This window comes from Colossoma macropomum, unplaced genomic scaffold, assembly GCF_904425465.1.
Source record: "Colossoma macropomum unplaced genomic scaffold, Colossoma_macropomum, whole genome shotgun sequence".
Taxonomy (NCBI): domain Eukaryota; kingdom Metazoa; phylum Chordata; class Actinopteri; order Characiformes; family Serrasalmidae; genus Colossoma; species Colossoma macropomum.
In genome coordinates, this window is record NW_023494798.1 from 6,398,023 (window position 1) to 6,417,602 (window position 19,580).

General features: G+C 38.8%; 3 protein-coding genes across 3 annotated transcripts in view; all 3 read left to right on the plus strand.

Annotated features, from left to right (window-relative positions):
- Positions 1-2,567, plus strand: part of LOC118818045 (extracellular calcium-sensing receptor-like) — a 4,264-nt gene extending 1,697 nt beyond the window's left edge. Inside the window, exons 4-6 of the mRNA XM_036585152.1 lie at positions 205-429; positions 789-912; positions 1,663-2,567. Coding sequence (XP_036441045.1) covers positions 205-429; positions 789-912; positions 1,663-2,567 — 1,254 coding nt within the window. The remainder of the gene's footprint in view (positions 1-204; positions 430-788; positions 913-1,662) is intronic.
- Positions 2,568-4,209: 1,642 nt separating this feature from the next.
- LOC118818036 (extracellular calcium-sensing receptor) lies at positions 4,210-11,845 on the plus strand. The gene is made up of 6 exons (XM_036585140.1): positions 4,210-4,409; positions 5,926-6,214; positions 7,836-8,651; positions 8,743-8,967; positions 9,840-9,963; positions 10,886-11,845. Exons 1-6 carry the CDS (start codon positions 4,210-4,212, stop codon positions 11,782-11,784), a joined length of 2,553 nt encoding a protein of 850 aa, XP_036441033.1. The 3' UTR covers positions 11,785-11,845.
- A 1,003-nt stretch (positions 11,846-12,848) lies between these two features.
- LOC118818259 (extracellular calcium-sensing receptor-like) lies at positions 12,849-18,240 on the plus strand. The gene is made up of 6 exons (XM_036585475.1): positions 12,849-13,081; positions 13,249-13,549; positions 13,720-14,496; positions 14,624-14,848; positions 16,912-17,035; positions 17,327-18,240. The coding sequence occupies exons 1-6, from the start codon at positions 12,849-12,851 to the stop codon at positions 18,238-18,240; spliced, it is 2,574 nt and encodes an 857-aa protein (XP_036441368.1).
- Positions 18,241-19,580: the final 1,340 nt, after the last annotated feature.

The following is a 19,580-nucleotide window of genomic DNA, read 5'->3' on the forward strand; positions in this document are numbered from 1 at the left end:
ATGTTCTACTAAGTCTTAACACTTTGGCACTATGGGACCATTGTGTTACTTATATGGCATTTTGCAATTGTAGTTGTAATGACTGATGTAAAATTTGATCATACATACATTTTGTATATATTCACTGCTAACATTAACATATTACAATGAAAGAAATGAAGTCAAATCATCTTTTCTTTGTAACCCCCTACTTTATTATAAAAGCTTCAACATTACCTTCAGGAAGTGTCTTTCTCAATCTCTGGAGAACATGTGAACTTTGATGCCAGAGGGGATTCAATTCCATCTTATGATCTAATAAACTGGCAGAGACAGGCAAACGGAGACATCGACTTTGTCAAAGTGGGTCTTTATGATGGTGCAAGGGATGCTGGGAGAGAGCTGCTTATCCAGGATCAGGCAGTTGTGTGGCCTGGCAACCAGAGCAAGGCAAGGTGCTCAGTGTTTTGTATTACAGTGCCATCTGTTGATATACAAACGTAAATTTGATTTAGTCGTAACATCTGATCACCCCAAACACATTTGGCTACAAGGTGGGTAAAAAAAAAAACAAAAAAACAAAGAGAATGTCTTGCTGTTGAACCTGCTGGTCCAGTCACATGATAATCAATACTAAAATATGTATTCATTGATCTATGGTCCGTTTTTTCCTGAAATGCACATATATACAGGATTACCCTCATTGAAATCCACCACATTTACAGGCCTAATCATAAAGATCTGCTATTGGCTCTTTTCCAAATCCGTCTTCATTATTTGCTATTGTGTCCATTCAATTTTAATAACAGGCCCCAGTATCTGTCTGCACTGACAGCTGTGCTCCAGGATTCAGGAAGGCTGTCCGTCGTGGGGAGCCTCTGTGCTGCTTTGACTGTGTACCATGTGACAATGGCAAGATTAGTAATCAGACAGGTACAGGAACATATGATTATAGTATAATATTGTTTTAATTGTATGCTTCATGTTGAAGATCATTAAAATTGCTCTTTAAAGAAAGTAAAATTAAAATGGCCGAGCATTTTAGCACACCATATTGATAAAAGTGCATATAAATTTCATATGTCTGAATATACTGCATACATTTGGTAATTATATTTATATTATTCCTGTTAATTTCTCAATTTGTATTAAAGATTTAAAAATAGCTTGGTAGTTTGGCTGCCTCCTGGTCAAATGACATGGTTTCTTAATATGCTGAGTAAAAATAAGTAAACAAATCATCTTCTGTAAACAAACGTAAACATGATCATTTTCTACAAATTCTAAAGCATATTTTCTATTTATTTGCTGAATTTAACATATTGAAAAAACCATACCATACCATACAAAGTACCATAACTTTTGCACAGGCCACATTTTTTGTTTTGATTTTTGCAATATTTTAAACACAGTAAATAATTTACACATAATTAAACAGTAATTTACAATGTACATAAAAATGTACAGATTTGTGTTAACTTATTTTCCCCTTGGAAATCAACAAAATGTAAACTGACCTAAACTTTTGCATAAATCTTTTGCAACAAAACATTGACAACTTTAATGTACCAAATAATAATAATTTAGTTTCCAAATAATATTGGATCATTTCTGTTGGTTCATTCATTGTGAATGTTTACATAGTGTTTGCAGTTGAGATTATATATTTTTTTTTCTTCAAAGATTCAATAGACTGCTTGGCTTGCCCTGAAGAGTACTGGTCCAATACCAATGGAACAGCATGCATCCCCAAGGTTATCGAGTTCCTCTCTCATAGGGATACAATGGGAGTTGCCCTGATGGTGATGGCCATTGTAGGGTCCTGTCTAACAATTGCTGTACTGGCAATATTTCTGCACCATCGAGAAACTCCCATAGTGCGAATCAATAACTCAGAGCTCAGTTTCTTCATTCTAATCTCTTTGACGCTGTGTTTCCTGTGTGCGTTGATCTTTATTGGAGAGCCCACGTCCTGGTCATGCATGCTGCGCCACACTGCTTTCAGCATTACTTTCTCTCTCTGCATCTCCTGCATCCTGGGCAAAACGTTAGTGGTTCTGGCAGCTTTCACAGCCACCCGGCCTGGGAACAATGTGATGAAGTGGCTCGGGCCTACGCAGCAGAGGATCATCATCTTCAGCTGCACTCTGGTCCAGATGATCATCTGTGCTGCGTGGCTCATAGCCTCCCCTCCATTCCCCTACAGAAACACGCAGTATCAGCACTCCAAGATCATTCTGGACTGCAGTGTGGGCTCTGCCCTGGCCTTCTGGTGTGTGCTGGGCTACATTGGTCTTTTGGCCGGCCTGTGCTTCATTTTGGCCTTCCTGGCTCGCAAACTGCCTGGAAATTTTAACGAGGCTAAATATATCACCTTCAGCATGTTGATATTTTGTGCAGTGTGGTTGGCCTTTGTGCCTGCCTACGTCAGCTCACCTGGTAAATTTACTACTGCTGTTGAAATATTTGCTATTTTAGCTTCTAGCTTTGGCCTCCTTTTGTGCTTATTTGCTCCAAAGTGTTATATTATTCTACTCAAACCAGAGAAGAACTCCAAACAGCATCTAATGGGCAGGGCAACAAAATAATTTTTCTATATTGTACATAGTTGCTGTCACACAAAATCCTTTCATCTCCCTTTTGTTGTTTTTCACTTTTTTTGCATGAGTTGAAAACTCCAGTTACTCTTTGCACTGTGTTAACATTTCACGATGAACAGACCAATACAAATGGCCCAAAATGACTTAAAAAAATATTGTTTGTTTGACTTCTTTTCAAAGATGTTTTTTTTGCTTCACCTCTGAAGTGACCTTTTTTTCAGAACTTAGATTTTGTTTCGACACCAACTTAAGACTGAATTCTTAAAAAATGCATCTAATTTGCTAATTGCTTAATTATCATTTATGTTACAATATGATACATTTGTCATATACAAATAGACTTAGAATTCACTGAATCAAGAATGTTTCTACAGATGTCATAATATTTGTTCTGATCTTTAATTCATTAAAATTGTCTCTAAAACTCAGTGCCACAAATGCCAGCATATACTTTCTGTCTATACAATCATCACAATATCAAGGCAAAACTGACTGTACTCTTTAACAATAAAGGTAGCTGAAGGCTTCTTTGAAGTGATGCCATAGATGAACCAGTTTTGGTTCCATAAAGAGCCTTTAAAAGATGATTACCAAAAAAGTCATTTTTATATGAGATGTGTAAATTTGAAAAGTGATTTTAAAGTTTTAAGAATCTCCATATAGTGTAAACATTCTATACTGTTAAAGGTAGAACTCCACATCAATACTATTAACCATTTTGGAGCATGTAAAGGGTGTAAAGGGAACACTCAATTCTCTATTACAGGAAATTCCACCATTTCTTTCTAAATTTCTGCATAATTTAATTGTTAAAGTGTGATTAAGAATGGTTTAATGTAAAACCCTTTATCCTAGAGAAAGTAAGTCAGAACTGTGGTGAAAGAAACCAAAAGTCTAAAGAGTTTCATGCCTCTAAAAGCTCCCTCACAGAAAGTTATTACATCATATGGTTATGAATACACTGTCTGATGTCTGAGACATTGTTTTACGATAGTTTTGAGATAAGATTTTAGCATGAAACTTTTTTTTTTTTAATGGAGGATGTTGTAGGCAAAATAGTATCCAAGGACAACATTTTTTCAGAAGAACTACTACTTTGCTTTTCATGAAAATGACCTATTAAAACCAAGAAGACATGCATAGATTCACTGCTGGTTTTGAATAGTAAATAAAATTGTTATATTTGTGTTGTAGATATTGTGACGCCTACATCATTTATCTGTAAAGAACTCTGAATGATTACGTTTCTCTGCAATAAACCGTTTCACATTGATTGAGTCAAGCAGAAATGTTTTTATTAATGTGTGATTATAATATAATATTATTAGCAATAAATATTGTTCTATTATTCTATCCTTCAGACTGAATGAAAATAGTGAATATAATGCGGATTTGGCAGATAAAGATCAATACAGACAACAACGAGCTTCTCATATAGGCCTTTCTTTCTCAAATATATAACCATATTTACTCTCCATGCAATCATTCATAAATGTCCAGTGGGATTTTAAAAGTGTGTCATGTCATGTGACCACGACACATACCGAGATGAAGGGCAGCCTACAGGTGGCATATAAAACATGGCTGCCTGCTCTTTCTTTTCCTCAGCATAAGGAGTCAGTCACTGAGGATGACTCTGCCGCTCCTGTGGCTCCTGGTTCTCCACGTCAGTAAAGCCTCAGATCCTCAGTGCACTCTGCAGAATGACTTTGAGCCAGGCTTCATGGCTGGCGGAGACTTCGTGATTGGAGGCATTTTCCCTCTGCACTACAATCAGGAAATGCCGGACCTGAACTGCACTTACAAACCAGGACAAGTGCAGTGCAATGGGTGAGAATGCACTGCTGAAACCACAGAAACAGAGCACGTAAAGTGGGGCTCCATTGTCTCAATATTATGCTTAGTTATGACTAAATGGCAAATTCAATATAGTCGGTATACTGAATGTTTTGTGTCTGAAACTAGTCTAGTGCATGTAAATGTGGACATGATGGATAAACTGGTCTAATGGAGAATGTATGCTGCAAATCACACAGCATTCACAAAATAATTCAAATATATATGTAAATATTTATGTTAAGCAACAAGGTAAGCAACATTTTTACTTTGTAAGATTGAAATAAGAACAAGTTGAAATAAGCAATAATATCTTATTTTTTAATCTAAATTTCTTAAAACTAGTACAAAAATTATGTAAATCATAGGCAAAAGTCTGGGTGCCCTGGTCAAATGCCACGTTTTGCTGATTTTCAAAGTGAAAATAAGATTTCTTGAAAATTTGGGAAAAAAAATAAAATGTACAATGTGGTCTGTGCTGCATTTGCAAACTGAGTAATTCATTGGATACTACGCACTGAAATTTGAAATGTCACAAAAATTTCCTGTAGATGATGTGTGAACTTACTTTTACATAGAAAATCAACACAACGTGTAATTTGACTGGTGGCAGTCAAACTTTTGTATATGACTGGAGGCACCAAAGAATCTGTATCTGTATCAATCGGAATGCACAGTATTATTACACAGGAACTCAATATCAGTCTATTTTTCTCATCCAGGTCTCTTGATAAGACTATTTTGCTGGCAGTCTGACTTAAAATATTAACCTTCATACTTAAATTAAGCCATTATAAGTTAAGTCTGCTTACCAAAGACAACAAAATGTCAAAAGTTTTCTTTACCTTTTATCTTTTACCTTCAGATCACATCTAAATACATCAAAAAATATTCAGGTTGCTAATAGTATATTAGCAGTACTCAGTCTCGGGTTACTAGCATTATAGTCTCACAGAGACTTGCATGAGAGTCCAGTATATACAGAGTCCCTGTATCTTAGAACTGGGCAAAGAAACAATCATTTCATGTTTAAAATGCTATGTTTAGACATTGTGTGATTCCTTTTAAGATATAAAGGGTGATGTGACAATACTGAGTACATATCAATGCTTATTTAAAAAGTCTTGCTTACCCCATTGGCAGACTTGCTTAATATTAGCATTTCCGTCTCACTTGCAATGCAAATAACATCAAATGCCTTCTTAAAATATAATGTAAGGGAAGACAAGCTGAAAAAGTCCAGATTTAATATTGTAACTGATGGCAAAATAATCATAATAACTTGATGAGTGGCTAGAATGTCTAAGTGTGACTGATAAAGGTAACTCTTCCAAGAATAAACAAAAATCTTACACTGCTTTTCAAGACAAGTAATCTTAGCAGAGAAAACATAAGATTTATTGCCTTCATTTGAGATTGTTTCACTTAGATTTCACTTTCTTACAGTGTACACTGAGATTAGATATTCTGGGTGTGTACTGATGCTGCTGTTCACTTTTTCAATCTGCAGTTTTGACCCCAGAGCTTTCCGCTGGGCTCTGACTATGAAGCTTGCTGTGGAGGAGATTAATAACAGCACTGAGCTTTTACCCAATCATACTCTGGGATATAAAATATTTGACTCCTGTGCGTACCCTCTAACAGGACAGAGAGCAGCTCTGGCTGTTATGAATGGGCCAAATGAAGCAGATAGGCCCATGTGTTCTGGTGCAAGCCCAATGCTGGCCATCATCGGTGAATCTGGATCAGCTCAGTCTATAGTGGTTTCTAGAATTTTGCAACATTTCAGAATTCCAATGGTAAGATATACACTGCACAATCATATCTTGGCAAGTAAAAAAAATGTTAAATATAGTTAATATTTACATAATATTTAATATAATATTTTTCTTCATAAAATTGATGTTTGATGAATATTCTAAGATTATTTTACCAATTTATAGATGTTCACCTATTTTAAGAAATTCTATTCTGCGAGAGACTTTAAAATAAGATACTTAACTGCATTAAATTATTTGAAACATGTAAAAGGCATAACAACAACTTCTTAAGGAGAAATACTTGGCATATTCAACCACCAAGATCTCCATCAGATAATTCATACACTTTAGTGAGCCTTAATTGACTGAATCTTTATTTGCATCTACATTTAAATCATTTAGCAGACCTTGTTATCCAGAGTAACTTACAAAAGTGCTTTGTTGTCCACTCTAAGAATGGACCCTAGTTAGTACAAATAGGTTAGAGTCCTACTACCCTTGAGCTCAGACATTGCTGGAAACAATATCAGGGCAGATACTAGAAAGGAATATTCAGAATTAAGACACAAGTACAATACATTGAATTTCAATAAGCGCTAGATTAGTGCTCTCTTAAATGTTTTCATAAAGTAATGGGTCAGTTTGATTTTATTTGCATGTGTCAGAAAGACAGAGTTTGCTACTCGGATTCATGTATCTGTAATTGCAAGTGGAAATAGTGAAGAACAAGAATGAAGGAAAAGCATTTTTCCTATTCCAGACACTTGAAACTCCACAAACACTTATATGCTTAACCCCCTATAATTTGTATTATTATTATTATTATTATTGGGCTTATTATATACTAAGTCTTATTGTTTAGTAATTACAGAGACTTCAATGTAAACTAGTTGAGTTATTTTTAGGTTACGGAAGTGTGTAATAAAACTTTGGGCCTGCTGGTGGGCTCTGGTCTTTTCAAGGGAAAATATTCTTGAGTGTGAAATTATCCCTTAAACTCCATAAACACCCATATGTAGGCCCACAAGTCAATCTATCACTCTCAAACAGGTTTCTAGATTTATAATCTATCAATCAATGATAATCAATAATAAACCTGTAGTTTAAGGGGTTAATACAGTCTGTTCAATTCACTATATCAGTTCAGAATCTTCCTATTTATTTGCCAAGAAACAGACAAGGAATTTTTCTTCCATTTATGAATAATTATGGAAAAACTGAGAGTATTGAATGAAACCCCGACACATAAAATGAAAACTAGATTATGCTGAGCAATAAACAGAAAATAGTAAGGGTGTTGTTTTTGTGTCTTTTTCTCACCAACTGGAACCAGCAAGGCCAATAAATTTGGCGTAAAATTATGTGTCTTTTCACAGATATTAGCAGATGAGAATGTTTAAAGTTATGTGTAAAGATATCATTTTGGAGATTGTTTTCTTTTCTCATTTTTCTGGAACTTTTATTGCATCTAATTATTTGCTAAATAAAATTGGAAAAAAACATAAAATATAAAATGTGCCACCTCTTTTGCTAAAAATGTTTTATTTTCAAAATAAGCTGAACTCAGTAAGCAAACAGTAATTGTGAATTATAATCTGCAGAAATGTGTCTGGGGTTCCCAAAATGTAAAGATGTGCATTGATATGCATCTCCATTTCAGATCAGCTACTTCTCATCCTGCGCCTGCCTCAGCGACAGACGAGAGTTCCCCACTTTCTTCAGAGTCATCCCCAGTGATGCCTACCAAGTGAAAGCCATTGCCAAATTGCTGCTACACTTCAACTGGACTTGGGTAGGGGTGGTGCGAGGGGACCACGAGTATGGACGCTCTGCCCTCCAGGGCCTACTAAAGGAGTTGGAGGGTACAGGTGTGTGTGTGGCCTATCAGGAAATGATCCCACTGCTATATGACAGCCAGAGGGCAGTAGAGATCATCCGGGTGATGAACAGCTCCAGCGCTCGAGTAGCAGTGGTGTTCTCAGCTGAGGGGGAGCTCACACCCTTTCTGAGAGACTACATGGAGCTGAATGTCACTGGGATCCAATGGATTGCCAGTGAGGCCTGGGTGACAGCAGCAGTGTTCACCGGAAGCAAGTACTACCCCTTCCTTGGTGGCACTATTGGGTTTGGGATACGGCAGGGCTTCATCATGCAGTTGAGAGAATATCTGACAACGGTGAACCCACAAAGGTACCCCACCAATCCCCTGGTGCAGGAACTGTGGGGGGCTCTTTATGGCTGCTCTCCCTTCTCCTCAAGCAATAGTGCTCAGCTGCCCCTATGCACAGGGCAGGAGATCATCAGCAAGCAGCACTCTGCCTACATGAACACCTCCAGCCCTCGCATTGCTTATAACGTCTACAAAGGTGTATATGCTATTGCTCACTCCCTCCACAACCTCATTTCCTGCAATCCTGGAAATGGCCCATTCAGTAACTCCACTTGTGCAGACGTCACCAAAGTCTTCCCATGGCAGGTATCTCTTGCAGTTCCATAGTAAATAGTGACAAATTATATCTATAGGCCTCCGTAGCACAGAAATCTACTTTTTGTTTCTGGTTTTATAGCTCCAGCATTACCTTCAAGAGGTCTCCTTTACTATCTCAGGAGAGATGGTGAACTTTGACACAAAAGGTGACTCTATCCCATCCTATGACCTGATCAACTGGCAGAAGGGCACAGATGGCAATATTGAGCTGGTAAAAGTGGGCATGTTTGATGGAGCTCGAGAGCTTGGGAAGGAGCTGGTCATTTATGAGATGGCTCTCACATGGCCTGGAGACCAGACAGAGGCAAGCTGCTCTCAGAATGTAGTTCAGTACATGAGATGCCTCCTGTTGAAGTTCTGTAGGGTTAAATGGAGGTAAGTTGGGTGAACCTGATCGCTCATCAGACTGGAGTGATGAGTGATCAGGTAAGTGAGTGAGAATGATGTTCTGCATACTCACTGTTTTACCAAACTCTGGGTTGCACTCTATTACGCATGAACAGCGCATATCATAAATATATGACACAAGACTTTAAAAAAGTGTTGACGTACAATTTGTTGATGCTATATTTATTCACAAGCGTTACAAATAGGATTTACAGTCAGAGAGTCTCATTTCCAGTCAAAATGGCTACTAAGTACAAGTTATTCATTTTTCAGGATCAGAAAAACCAAAAAGAAAACATATTTAACAGAAAATTAACAGAAGCCTCAACTACAAAATGTAACATTTTGCAGTATTTAGTGTTTCCACCCTTTGCCTTTATTACAGCTTCCATTCTATTCACCCATATGAATAGAAGACTTGCTGTCAGCAAGTCTGCAGGGATATTTTTCCACACCTCCAAAGTTCAGCCTAGGAAGTTGGTTACATTTTCTTTTTTTAAGATCCCAAACACATTCAATGATGCTGAGGTCTGGACTCTGGGGTGGTCAGTCCATTGTTCTGAGAAAACACCAGCAGCTTCTTTGTTTGATGTGTCTGTCTTCTTTTCGCAGTGAGGGCTCCTCAGAGTAGTATCCCCTGAACAATGTTTAGCTTGTATTTCTTGGCCGTTTTGATTGGAAAATATTTTAATCGAAATAGAAGTCTCTGACTTTTGAACAGTATCTTTAAATGTGCCTCATCTTTATAGGTCTTTACTGACCCTTGACTGTTGTGTTTGTGGGAAACAGGTGCCAGTATCTGTTTGCAGTATCAGCTGTGTTCCGGGATACAGGAAGGCTGTCCGTCGTGGGGAGCCTCTGTGCTGCTTTGATTGTGTACCATGTGACAGCGGCAAGATTAGTAATCAGACAGGTTGGTGGCAACAGTCAGATTCTAAATGGTGATATATATTGGAAGTTTAAATTCTGTTCTAAATGGTTTATTCACTAGGCATTAAGTAGAATTCATTATGACCAGACATGAGTTCATAATTGGATGTCTATGTTAAAATCATTATAATAATGATTGCATTATTAGTTGCAATAATGCATGCAACTTATTGAGCACGAGTTATCATCTAAATACACATCATATTAGGTGTAACTGGCAGCGTTTATTTCTTACACATTCTACATAGAACCATTTTTTTGCTTTATTGCAGTTTATTACATAAGAATTAATTAGGGTTTAATAAATCACTAATACTTCAAGATGTGTTTCAAGTTATAAAGAGCAATTTTAGTCAATTAATTCTTGTATAAACCCCCAATAATGACATATTGGTGTGTTCAATCGTTTTAGCAGCCAAAACACTAATGAATAGGTATTACATTTGTGATTAAATTTGTAAATTTGTTATGCAAATTATTATAGAGAACTAAAAAATGTTGAGCAATGGACTGGCGACCTGTCCAGGGTGTTTCTGCCTAGTGCCAGTAAGCACTTAAGTGGGCTCCAGGAGGATAAGCGGCTTGAATGACGAATAAGTGAATAAATAAAATTGAATTATAGAATTTGAAATACATCTAAAAGTATTAAACTCTTATTTGTACCAAAACAATACATTTCTAAAGCCTCGAGATAATGTCATAATTTCAGGAGTTTGTTGCTTTAGCACAAATTGTTGAGCATTAATTATCAATATTTACAAATTTTGATTTTAGAAGACAATTTACACTTGATTATTTTGATTAATTATAATTAAACCATTTAAAAGTGTCTAAATAGAACCTTTTCTGGTCAAAGACTTTAAATTAAGACTTTAATTCCTGGATTTTTCTGATTTTTCTCAAAGATTCAATAGACTGCACTCCTTGTTCTGAAGATTACTGGTCCAACATTGATGGAACAGCATGTATCCCCAAGGTTGTTGAGTTCCTTTCTCATGACGCAATGGGAGTGACGCTGACAGTGATTTCTGTGGTAGGGGCCTGCGTCACATTAGCTGTATTTGTAGTTTTCCTCTATCACAGAAACACTCCCATCGTGCGAATCAATAACTCAGAGCTGAGTTTCTTCATTCTAATCTCTTTGACGCTGTGTTTCCTGTGTGCGTTGATCTTTATTGGAGAGCCCACGTCCTGGTCATGCATGCTGCGCCACACTGCTTTCAGCATTACTTTCTCTCTCTGCATCTCCTGCATCCTGGGCAAAACGTTAGTGGTTCTGGCAGCTTTCACAGCCACCCAGCCTGGGAACAATGTGATGAAGTGGCTCGGGCCTACGCAGCAGAGGATCATCATCTTCAGCTGCACTCTGGTCCAGATGATCATCTGTGCTGCGTGGCTCATAGCCTCCCCTCCATTCCCCTACAGAAACACGCAGTATCAGCACTCCAAGATCATTCTGGACTGCAGTGTGGGCTCTGCCCTGGCCTTCTGGTGTGTGCTGGGCTACATTGGTCTTTTGGCCGGCCTGTGCTTCATTTTGGCCTTCCTGGCTCGCAAACTGCCTGGAAATTTTAACGAGGCTAAATATATCACCTTCAGCATGTTGATATTTTGTGCAGTGTGGTTGGCCTTTGTGCCTGCCTACGTCAGCTCACCTGGTAAATTTACTACTGCTGTTGAAATATTTGCTATTTTAGCTTCTAGCTTTGGCCTCCTTTTGTGCTTATTTGCTCCAAAGTGTTATATTATTCTACTCAAACCTGAGAAGAATACTAAACAGCATCTAATGGGGAAAGAAAAATAATTAGACAAAGAATATGGGATTGCATCTTACAGGCATTTGTTGAAACAAAACAATCAAGTAAACTAAGCAATGACACATTTTATTCTGCAGGTCTTATGATACTTTAGCAGTGCAGTTTCTCCAGCAGTACAAGTCATTTCAGTGTCAGTTAATGAAAAAATTACATGAATATGCAATTTCTTAAATCTAAAAGACTTTTAATCTAAAGGCTTATGCTTAAATGCAAATGAAATTTCTAAGACAAATCCCAATAGTGTAGTTGATGGCCCCAAAAACAAACAAACAAAAGATCTAAAGTCAAATTTAAAATCAAAAACTGAAAAACTCACTTTGGCTTCCCCTGGTGAGGGAAGCATTTGGATCAACTCTGGTTTTGGTCAAATAAAGAATCTGCTGGTGTTCTCCGAACAATGGACTGACCACACCAGACTCAAGAGTCCAGACCTCAAAATCTTTGAATGTGTTTGTTATGTACTTGTCTCAAGATAAGCACAAAAAAGCAACCAAATTCCAAGATTGAACTTTGGAAGTGTGGAGAGATTACCAAGCAGTTTTCTTTGAAAAACTGAAAGCAAGTCCCAGCAAAAGAATGGAAGCTGTAAAAAAGACAAATGGTGGAAAATTAAATACTAAAAAATAAGGCCCTTCTATATTTTTCTTTAAAACATGTTGATGCTGGAAAATGTGCAACATGTATGACTGCAAACCAAATAAATTTGACTTTTGCAAGTGCTGTGCATTTTCTATTTTCTATATTACTGTGACTGAAGTGTGTGTTTTCATTTCTGAATGGACATATGAGATAAAATAAAGAATTTGTGTATTCTGTACATTTCCTTTGGATGAGTCAATCATGTGTTTGCAGCAGTAGCATCATACTATAACTTGAGACACAAACAACAAAAAATTATGACCATGTTCATTTACCCTGAATACATAACCACACCTCCTGTGCCCAGTTCACGCCCACAGTTAGCTACCAGGAATCATAGCAAAGTGGATATTTAAAGCACATGAAGACAGCCATCCTGGCCCTCAGAGTACTGAGAGACACTGAGCACACTATGCAGCTGACTTCAAGTCTAATGATGTTTGTACCAATGCTGTGGATACCTGGGCTCAGTCCAGCATGTAAAGCTGACCCAGTCCGCTGCAGGCTTTGGGCTCAGCCTCAGTTGCCTGGTCTTTCTATTAATGGAGATTTTGTGATTGGGGGGATTTTCTCCATTCATTACTACATGAGATCAGAGCAGAACACCTACACCAGACCGCCACTACAGCCACAGTGCTCTGGGAGGTCTGTCAGTCTGTGGTTAGACAGCAAAGAGAGTATTGCATTCTGTTTGAAATACAACAATTAATATTATGGTTTCTGCATGTATGGGCTATTGCGTGTGTTTGTAAAACCTGAAATACATGCAATGTTCTTAATCTGTGCTGGTTACTGTGACTGTGTTTAAACAGTATGGATTTCAGGGAGCTGCGCTTCGCTCGCGCCATGGAGTTCACCATCCACGAGATCAACAACAGAACAGATCTCCTGCCGGGAATCAGTTTAGGATACCAGATACACGACTCGTGCTCTGCAGTACCGATGGCGATCAAAGTTGCATTTCAGTTTACTAACGGCATGGATCCATTTTTCAATGATACTGATTCCTGTTCAAAATCTGCAGCTGCCGCTGTTCCTGCTCTCGTGGGAGAATCTGCTTCAACTCCCTCTATTAGCATGGCCAGAATGCTGGGACTCTTTGGAATTCCACAGGTGATTGTTGAGTGCACCCAATGATATGACATTAAATGTTTGTGGGAGAATAATGAGGCCAAGTGTTTAGTAATAACAAGAGAACCATATAATGTCCCATAAATAAGCTCTAGAATTAAATCAGGCTTCTCAAATAACAGTTCTTGCTTTTTTTCTATACTGAATAACAGGTGAGCAACTACGCAACCTGCGCATGTCTGAGCGATAAGCGTCAGTATCCTGCCTTCTTCAGGACCGTACCTAGTGACCATCACCAAGCGGCCGCACTAGCAAGGATGGTCAAGCACTTTGGCTGGACATGGATTGGGGCAGTGCGCAGCGACTCAGATTATGGAAATAATGGAATGGCGTCGTTTCTAAAGGCTGCGCAGGAGGAGGGCATCTGTGTGGAGTACTCCGAGTCCTACTACAGAACACAACCGCGCAGTAAACTGGAGAGAGTGGCAAACGTCATCCGCAGATCAACAGCCCGGGTAATAGTAGCGTTTCTTGCCTCAGGAGACATGAAGTTTCTGCTGGAGGAACTGGCGAGACAGCCGCCGCCTCCCCTTCAGTGGATCGGCAGCGAGACGTGGATCATAGAACCAGAGTTTCTGCGCTTTAACATGTGCGCTGGGGCGATAGGATTCGGGATCCCCCGCTCAGTGATTCCAGGTCTTCGTGAGTTTCTTCTGGATCTCTCTCCAGAACAAGCACTGAAATCGCCTCTGCTGACGGAGTTTTGGGAGAGCTCGTTCAGCTGTAGCCTAAAAGGCTCCTCAGAGGGCGCGCGGGAATGTGACGGCAGCGAGGATATCCGCGCGCTGCAGAACCCATATACAGACACGTCGCAGTTGCGCGCAACTAACATGGTGTACAAAGCTACGTATGCCATAGCGCATGCCATCCACGGTGTTATCTGTAATGACACGCAGTGCGACAAGAGCGCTAAATTCACACCATGGCAGGTATAAAACTGCTACATTCAAAATCATGGTCTTAAGCTTTAAATCTCTAAAGATATCTATGTATTTAAACACCAGTAGCACAGATGGTTTATGAAGAGACGGTTCTTTATTTTTTGTGCCATTGTAGATACTCAACCAGCTCAAGAGAGTGAGCTTCACTACAAAGAATGGTTTTCAGGTCTCATTTGACTCCAAAGGAGATCCTGTGGCCGTCTACGAGCTCATAAACTGGCAGGTTAAGAAAGATGGCACAATAGATTTCATCACTGTGGGCCACTATGACTCATCCGGACCAAGAGGCCAAGAGTTCAGTATGAGCAGAGCCATCAGCTGGGTGGGGGGACAGACAGAGGTACAGTACAACACATCCTGTAGAGACTGGGGAGGGTTGTCACACTTTTTGGTCTATAACACATGGTTTTATATAAGATAAGGCATATTTATCTGTTATAAATGGCACTAGTGTAGTTCCTTACAACATGCACATGCACAGACAATTGAGGGTGATGAGGGGCTCAGGGGGAAAATGGGCAGCATGAGCATGAATTAAACTTGATTGAATTGACTGTATGTTACACTTACTCTGATTGGGAGGGTGTGGTCATGCTTCAGAGGAAGTCAAATATGATATTAAAGACTTTTTCTAAAGGCAGCCAAAACCACTATCATTGCTATATTTCACAGTATTCAAACTCCAGTCACCAGCATACAAATCCATGGTGTTATTCATTACACTATGTGTTAAAACTCTATTTAAGAGCTCCACATGGTCTCATATAACTTACTGTTTTTCACAATAACAAAATTTTGATGTAGCAAGCCATTAACATCATGTTTGGCTATTTTTTTTCAAATAATCACATTATGAAATGTGACACCTTCTTAGATTATCATAGTTTTATTGGCGAGATTTCCAGCTGTAGTGACATATAGGACATATAGTTATAGGTTGGAGTTTAATAAGAATAAGACACCAGAGGCCCAAGAGCCAAGAATATCCTAGAACCCAAACAGACCCACAAGCTCGATTCGCTTGTTGATTAAATACTGTTATCATACAGAATAAGTAAGAGAGCACTTGTACCATCTGAGGGCAATATAGCAGCTCAAGCCCCACTGGGGTCTATCTGTGCACGTGCCTGAGCCCCACTACATAGATGCTTGCAGCAGTTTTTAAAATATGAAGGAATTTATTGAGGTACATTTTATTAAAGAACAGTTTTTATTTATTTATTTTTAATTCAAAGAAGGAAACAGTTAAGGAAAAAATGTTGAGTTTGAACCAATTCGTCTACCAAATCATTTTAAGCACAAAACATGTGGGGCGAAGTCAAATTTGCATTGGCAGTTAAAGTTTGCATAACTATAAGAAATATGAATTGTTTTTAGGTCAGTCCCCATACATTACACTGTGTGTTAAAACCAATCCTGTCCTGGTCAGTCATGACATTGCTAGCATTTTTTGCATATATGTTTGAAACTAGCCTACATTTTTTCACACATATCAAACATAACCTATTGATTTAGACCATATCAATTAATATGAGTGTTAACCAAGCTATAATCCAGATGTTAAGCCAGATTCCACATTCTTTCCTCAGAATTTGATTTTGGTACCTAAACATGTCAGTGATTTATGTAAAGTCTTTAAATGTCTTCTGTCAGCTGATGAGGTGGTGGGTGGGTGTGCACAAGATTGGAGTCATCCCTGTAGCTTACTCCTGGTGTTGTTTAACCTTACCCCTATGTTACAACCAAGGTGTGAAATACAGGGCGGTCCTGGGGGGGTCCAGGACCTCCTAATTAACCTCTTGAAACCCCTAAATGTCTGAAAATCTAGATTCTGAGGGGTCTCTTAAAATAAACCCATTATGACATTATGCTGTCCATTAGGGTAAAACAAACACTAAAGTACAAAACCTCTGAAAAACTTGAGAATATGCACATTTTTAAATAACATACTTGTAAATCTGAAAACTTGCCCAGTTCTCCAAAGAGACTGGTGAAAAGATTCTTACTCATTTCTCAAACCGAAGACAAAAGAGGAGATGTGTGCAATCTCAATAAATGTGTGGAAGAGCACATTATCAAACTAGAGGAGGTCATTTCCAAAAGAAGAACTGTTAAATCAAACATTTTGTTGTCACTGAAGCTAGCATTAGTGCCATTATGGGAAGTGAGTTAGCAGCCAGTTAACGCTGGATTAGTCAGCCAACATTGGAAACCCTGAACACCAGGGGGTATTTCGCAAACTGGCCCCATTCACCCCTACTCACTCACTTCAAGGCAGCTGTTCTGAAACTCTTGTTAATTTAATGAATCTAATCAGCTTAATCAAGCATGGTGTGTGTATGTTTGTACATACACACTTATATACACCATACTTGCTCATTTGGTCTCTAATGTGTTTTGTAGGTGCCAAGATCCGTGTGCAGTGAGAGCTGTCCTCCAGGAACCAGGAAGGCTGTGCAGAAAGGAAAGCCAGTCTGCTGCTATGACTGTATACCATGCGCAGAAGGAGAGATCAGCAACAAGACAGGTTGAGTATCACATAACGCACAGTGAACATTTCAACACTACATTTCTTTTGCCTTGGCTGATGCTAGCATATTATAGGATCTATTTCAAGAGCTACTGATGTTCCCAAGTTGCCAAGAAAAACATTTAAATTGTTTTTAAACAATTGTTTTAAATTGTTCCTGAAAATATTGAGATATTCGTTCGTAGTTTTCTTTTCTTTTGTGTGACTGTAATGTGTTCTATAATATGGAGCCAAATTATGAGATTCATCCCCTTAAATGGGTCTTACTTTACAATTTTAATCTCTTAGACTCTTTGAACTGTGTGCACTGCCCTCCTGAGTTCTGGCCCAACACCCAGCGAGACAGCTGCCTCCCTAAACCTGTGGAGTTCCTGTCCTGGAACGACACTCTGAGCATCATCCTGACAGCATTCTCCATTGCTGGGGCCTTCATAGCTGTATGTGTGGCTGCTGTTTTCTACAAACACAGAACTTCTCCCATCGTCCGAGCGAACAACTCAGAGCTGAGCTTCCTGCTGCTCTTCTCACTGACTCTGTGTTTTCTCTGCTCACTTACTTTCATTGGTCGGCCCTCTGAGTGGTCCTGTATGCTGCGCCACACAGTGTTTGGGATCACCTTCGTCCTCTGCATCTCCTGTGTTCTGGGGAAAACAATAGTGGTGTTAATGGCCTTCAGAGCTACACTTCCAGGCAGTAATGCCATGAAATGGTTTGGGCCTCCACAGCAGAGACTCAGTGTTCTCACCTTCACTCTCATACAGGTCCTAATTTGTGTTCTTTGGTTAACAATATCTCCTCCTCTCCCCTTCAAAAATCTAAAGCACTACAAGGAAAGGATAATACTGGAATGTGAATTAGGTTCAGCTATAGGTTTCTGGGCTGTGCTGGGTTATATAGGATTTCTGGCTCTTTTGTGTTTCATTTTGGCTTTTCTAGCACGGAAGCTGCCTGATAATTTTAATGAAGCCAAGTTCATCACATTCAGCATGCTCATATTCTGTGCAGTTTGGATCACCTTTATCCCAGCTTATGTCAGCTCTCCAGGAAAGTTCACTGTAGCTGTAGAGATATTTGCAATTTTAGCATCAAGCTTTGGCTTAATCATTTGTATTTTTGCTCCGAAGTGTTTCATAATTGTTTTTAGGCCACAGCAGAATACAAAGAAACACATCATGGGCAAGGTACCCTCCAAGGCTCTTTGAGACCCTCACACAAATGACTTTTGATATTACAATGAAAAACTCAGATTAAGTCTTCTTTAACTGTTTTAAATTTCTTTTTTCCAAATTCACTCTCATATTTCCTCCTGTACTTTTCACTTTATGAACAATAAACAAAATTTGAGTACTAAGTATTAGATCGGCTGCAAATACATTGCATGATTGCACAATATCAGCTAATGGAATGTTTGCTGTAATAGTTGTGTTTGTGTATCAGACAGGCTACAGTAAATAAAACATAGATTAACATAGAACACCATTCTTACCAAAGTGTTCCCTTAATTAGTATTTTGATGATTGTGATATAGACCTCTATCTAGCTGAGTTGAGATCTTGCCCACTGTGGGCCCTTTATGGATTTGGGTGGGCAGTATACCACCAGGATAGCCTTCAGATAACCTGACACCAGCCCACTGTGGGTCAGTCCTCACTGCCCCACATTAGTTAGCCTACTGTGGGCCCTTATTGGATTTGGGTGGGTAGTACCATGTTGGGCTGGCCCGCAGATAACTTGACACAAGCCTGTGGTCTGTGGCTCACTTCACAATGGGCCCACAGGAGTTAACCCATTGTGTGCCCTTATTATGACAGGTCGCCAGCCTGTCTTCAATATTGGTATATCATTATAATGTCATATTATTATGACATTATTTCAATTTTACTATGACATTAAGGTCATCTATCTATCAATCTACATTATATATATATATATATATACACACATATATATATGTATATATATATATATATATATATATACAACGATCAGGCATATCATTATGACCACCTCCTTGTTTCTACGCTCATTGTCCATTTTATCAGCTCCACTTACTATATAGGTGCACTTTGTAGTTCTACAATTACAGACTGTAGTCCATCTGTTTCTCTGCATACTTTGTTAGCCCCCTTTCACCCTGTTCTTCAGTGGTCAAGGCCCCCATGGACCCTCACAGAGCAGGTACTATTTGGTTGGTGGATCGTCTTCATAGGACGATTAGTCTGTAAATGGTACCTGTCCCTTTAAGAACCTCTCGAGCGATTTAAATAAATAACGGTTGTAGCTGCGCACCGAGCTAATGCTAACCTGTGGAGAGGGAAGCTGAGGGAAAAAGAAAGTAAAAGCACTGAATATCGAATTAAATTGTTATTATAAATAACTATTATCCATGTGACAAATTGAGGAGGCAAACAGCAGCTGGAGAAGACGTTAAAAAGCTGAAAGGAAAGGGAAGGCGAGTTTAAATTCATCTCTAGCTAGCCTCCTTAGGTTTAGCTAGCTAGCTAGCGTGTTAACGTTATTTAGCTAACTGCTAACTGACAAT

Coding starts and splice junctions, on each gene's coding strand:
- LOC118818036 (XM_036585140.1), top strand. CDS start 4,210: ATGACTCTGCCGCTCCTGTGGCTCCTGGTTCTCCACGTCAGTAAAGCC. Junction 6,215..7,835: donor AACATTTCAGAATTCCAATG/GTAAGATATACA, acceptor TCTCCATTTCAG/ATCAGCTACTTCTCATCCTG. Junction 8,968..9,839: donor GGCCTGGAGACCAGACAGAG/GCAAGCTGCTCT, acceptor TGTGGGAAACAG/GTGCCAGTATCTGTTTGCAG.
- LOC118818259 (XM_036585475.1), top strand. CDS start 12,849: ATGCAGCTGACTTCAAGTCTAATGATGTTTGTACCAATGCTGTGGATA. Junction 13,082..13,248: donor CAGCCACAGTGCTCTGGGAG/GTCTGTCAGTCT, acceptor GTGTTTAAACAG/TATGGATTTCAGGGAGCTGC. Junction 14,497..14,623: donor CTAAATTCACACCATGGCAG/GTATAAAACTGC, acceptor GTGCCATTGTAG/ATACTCAACCAGCTCAAGAG.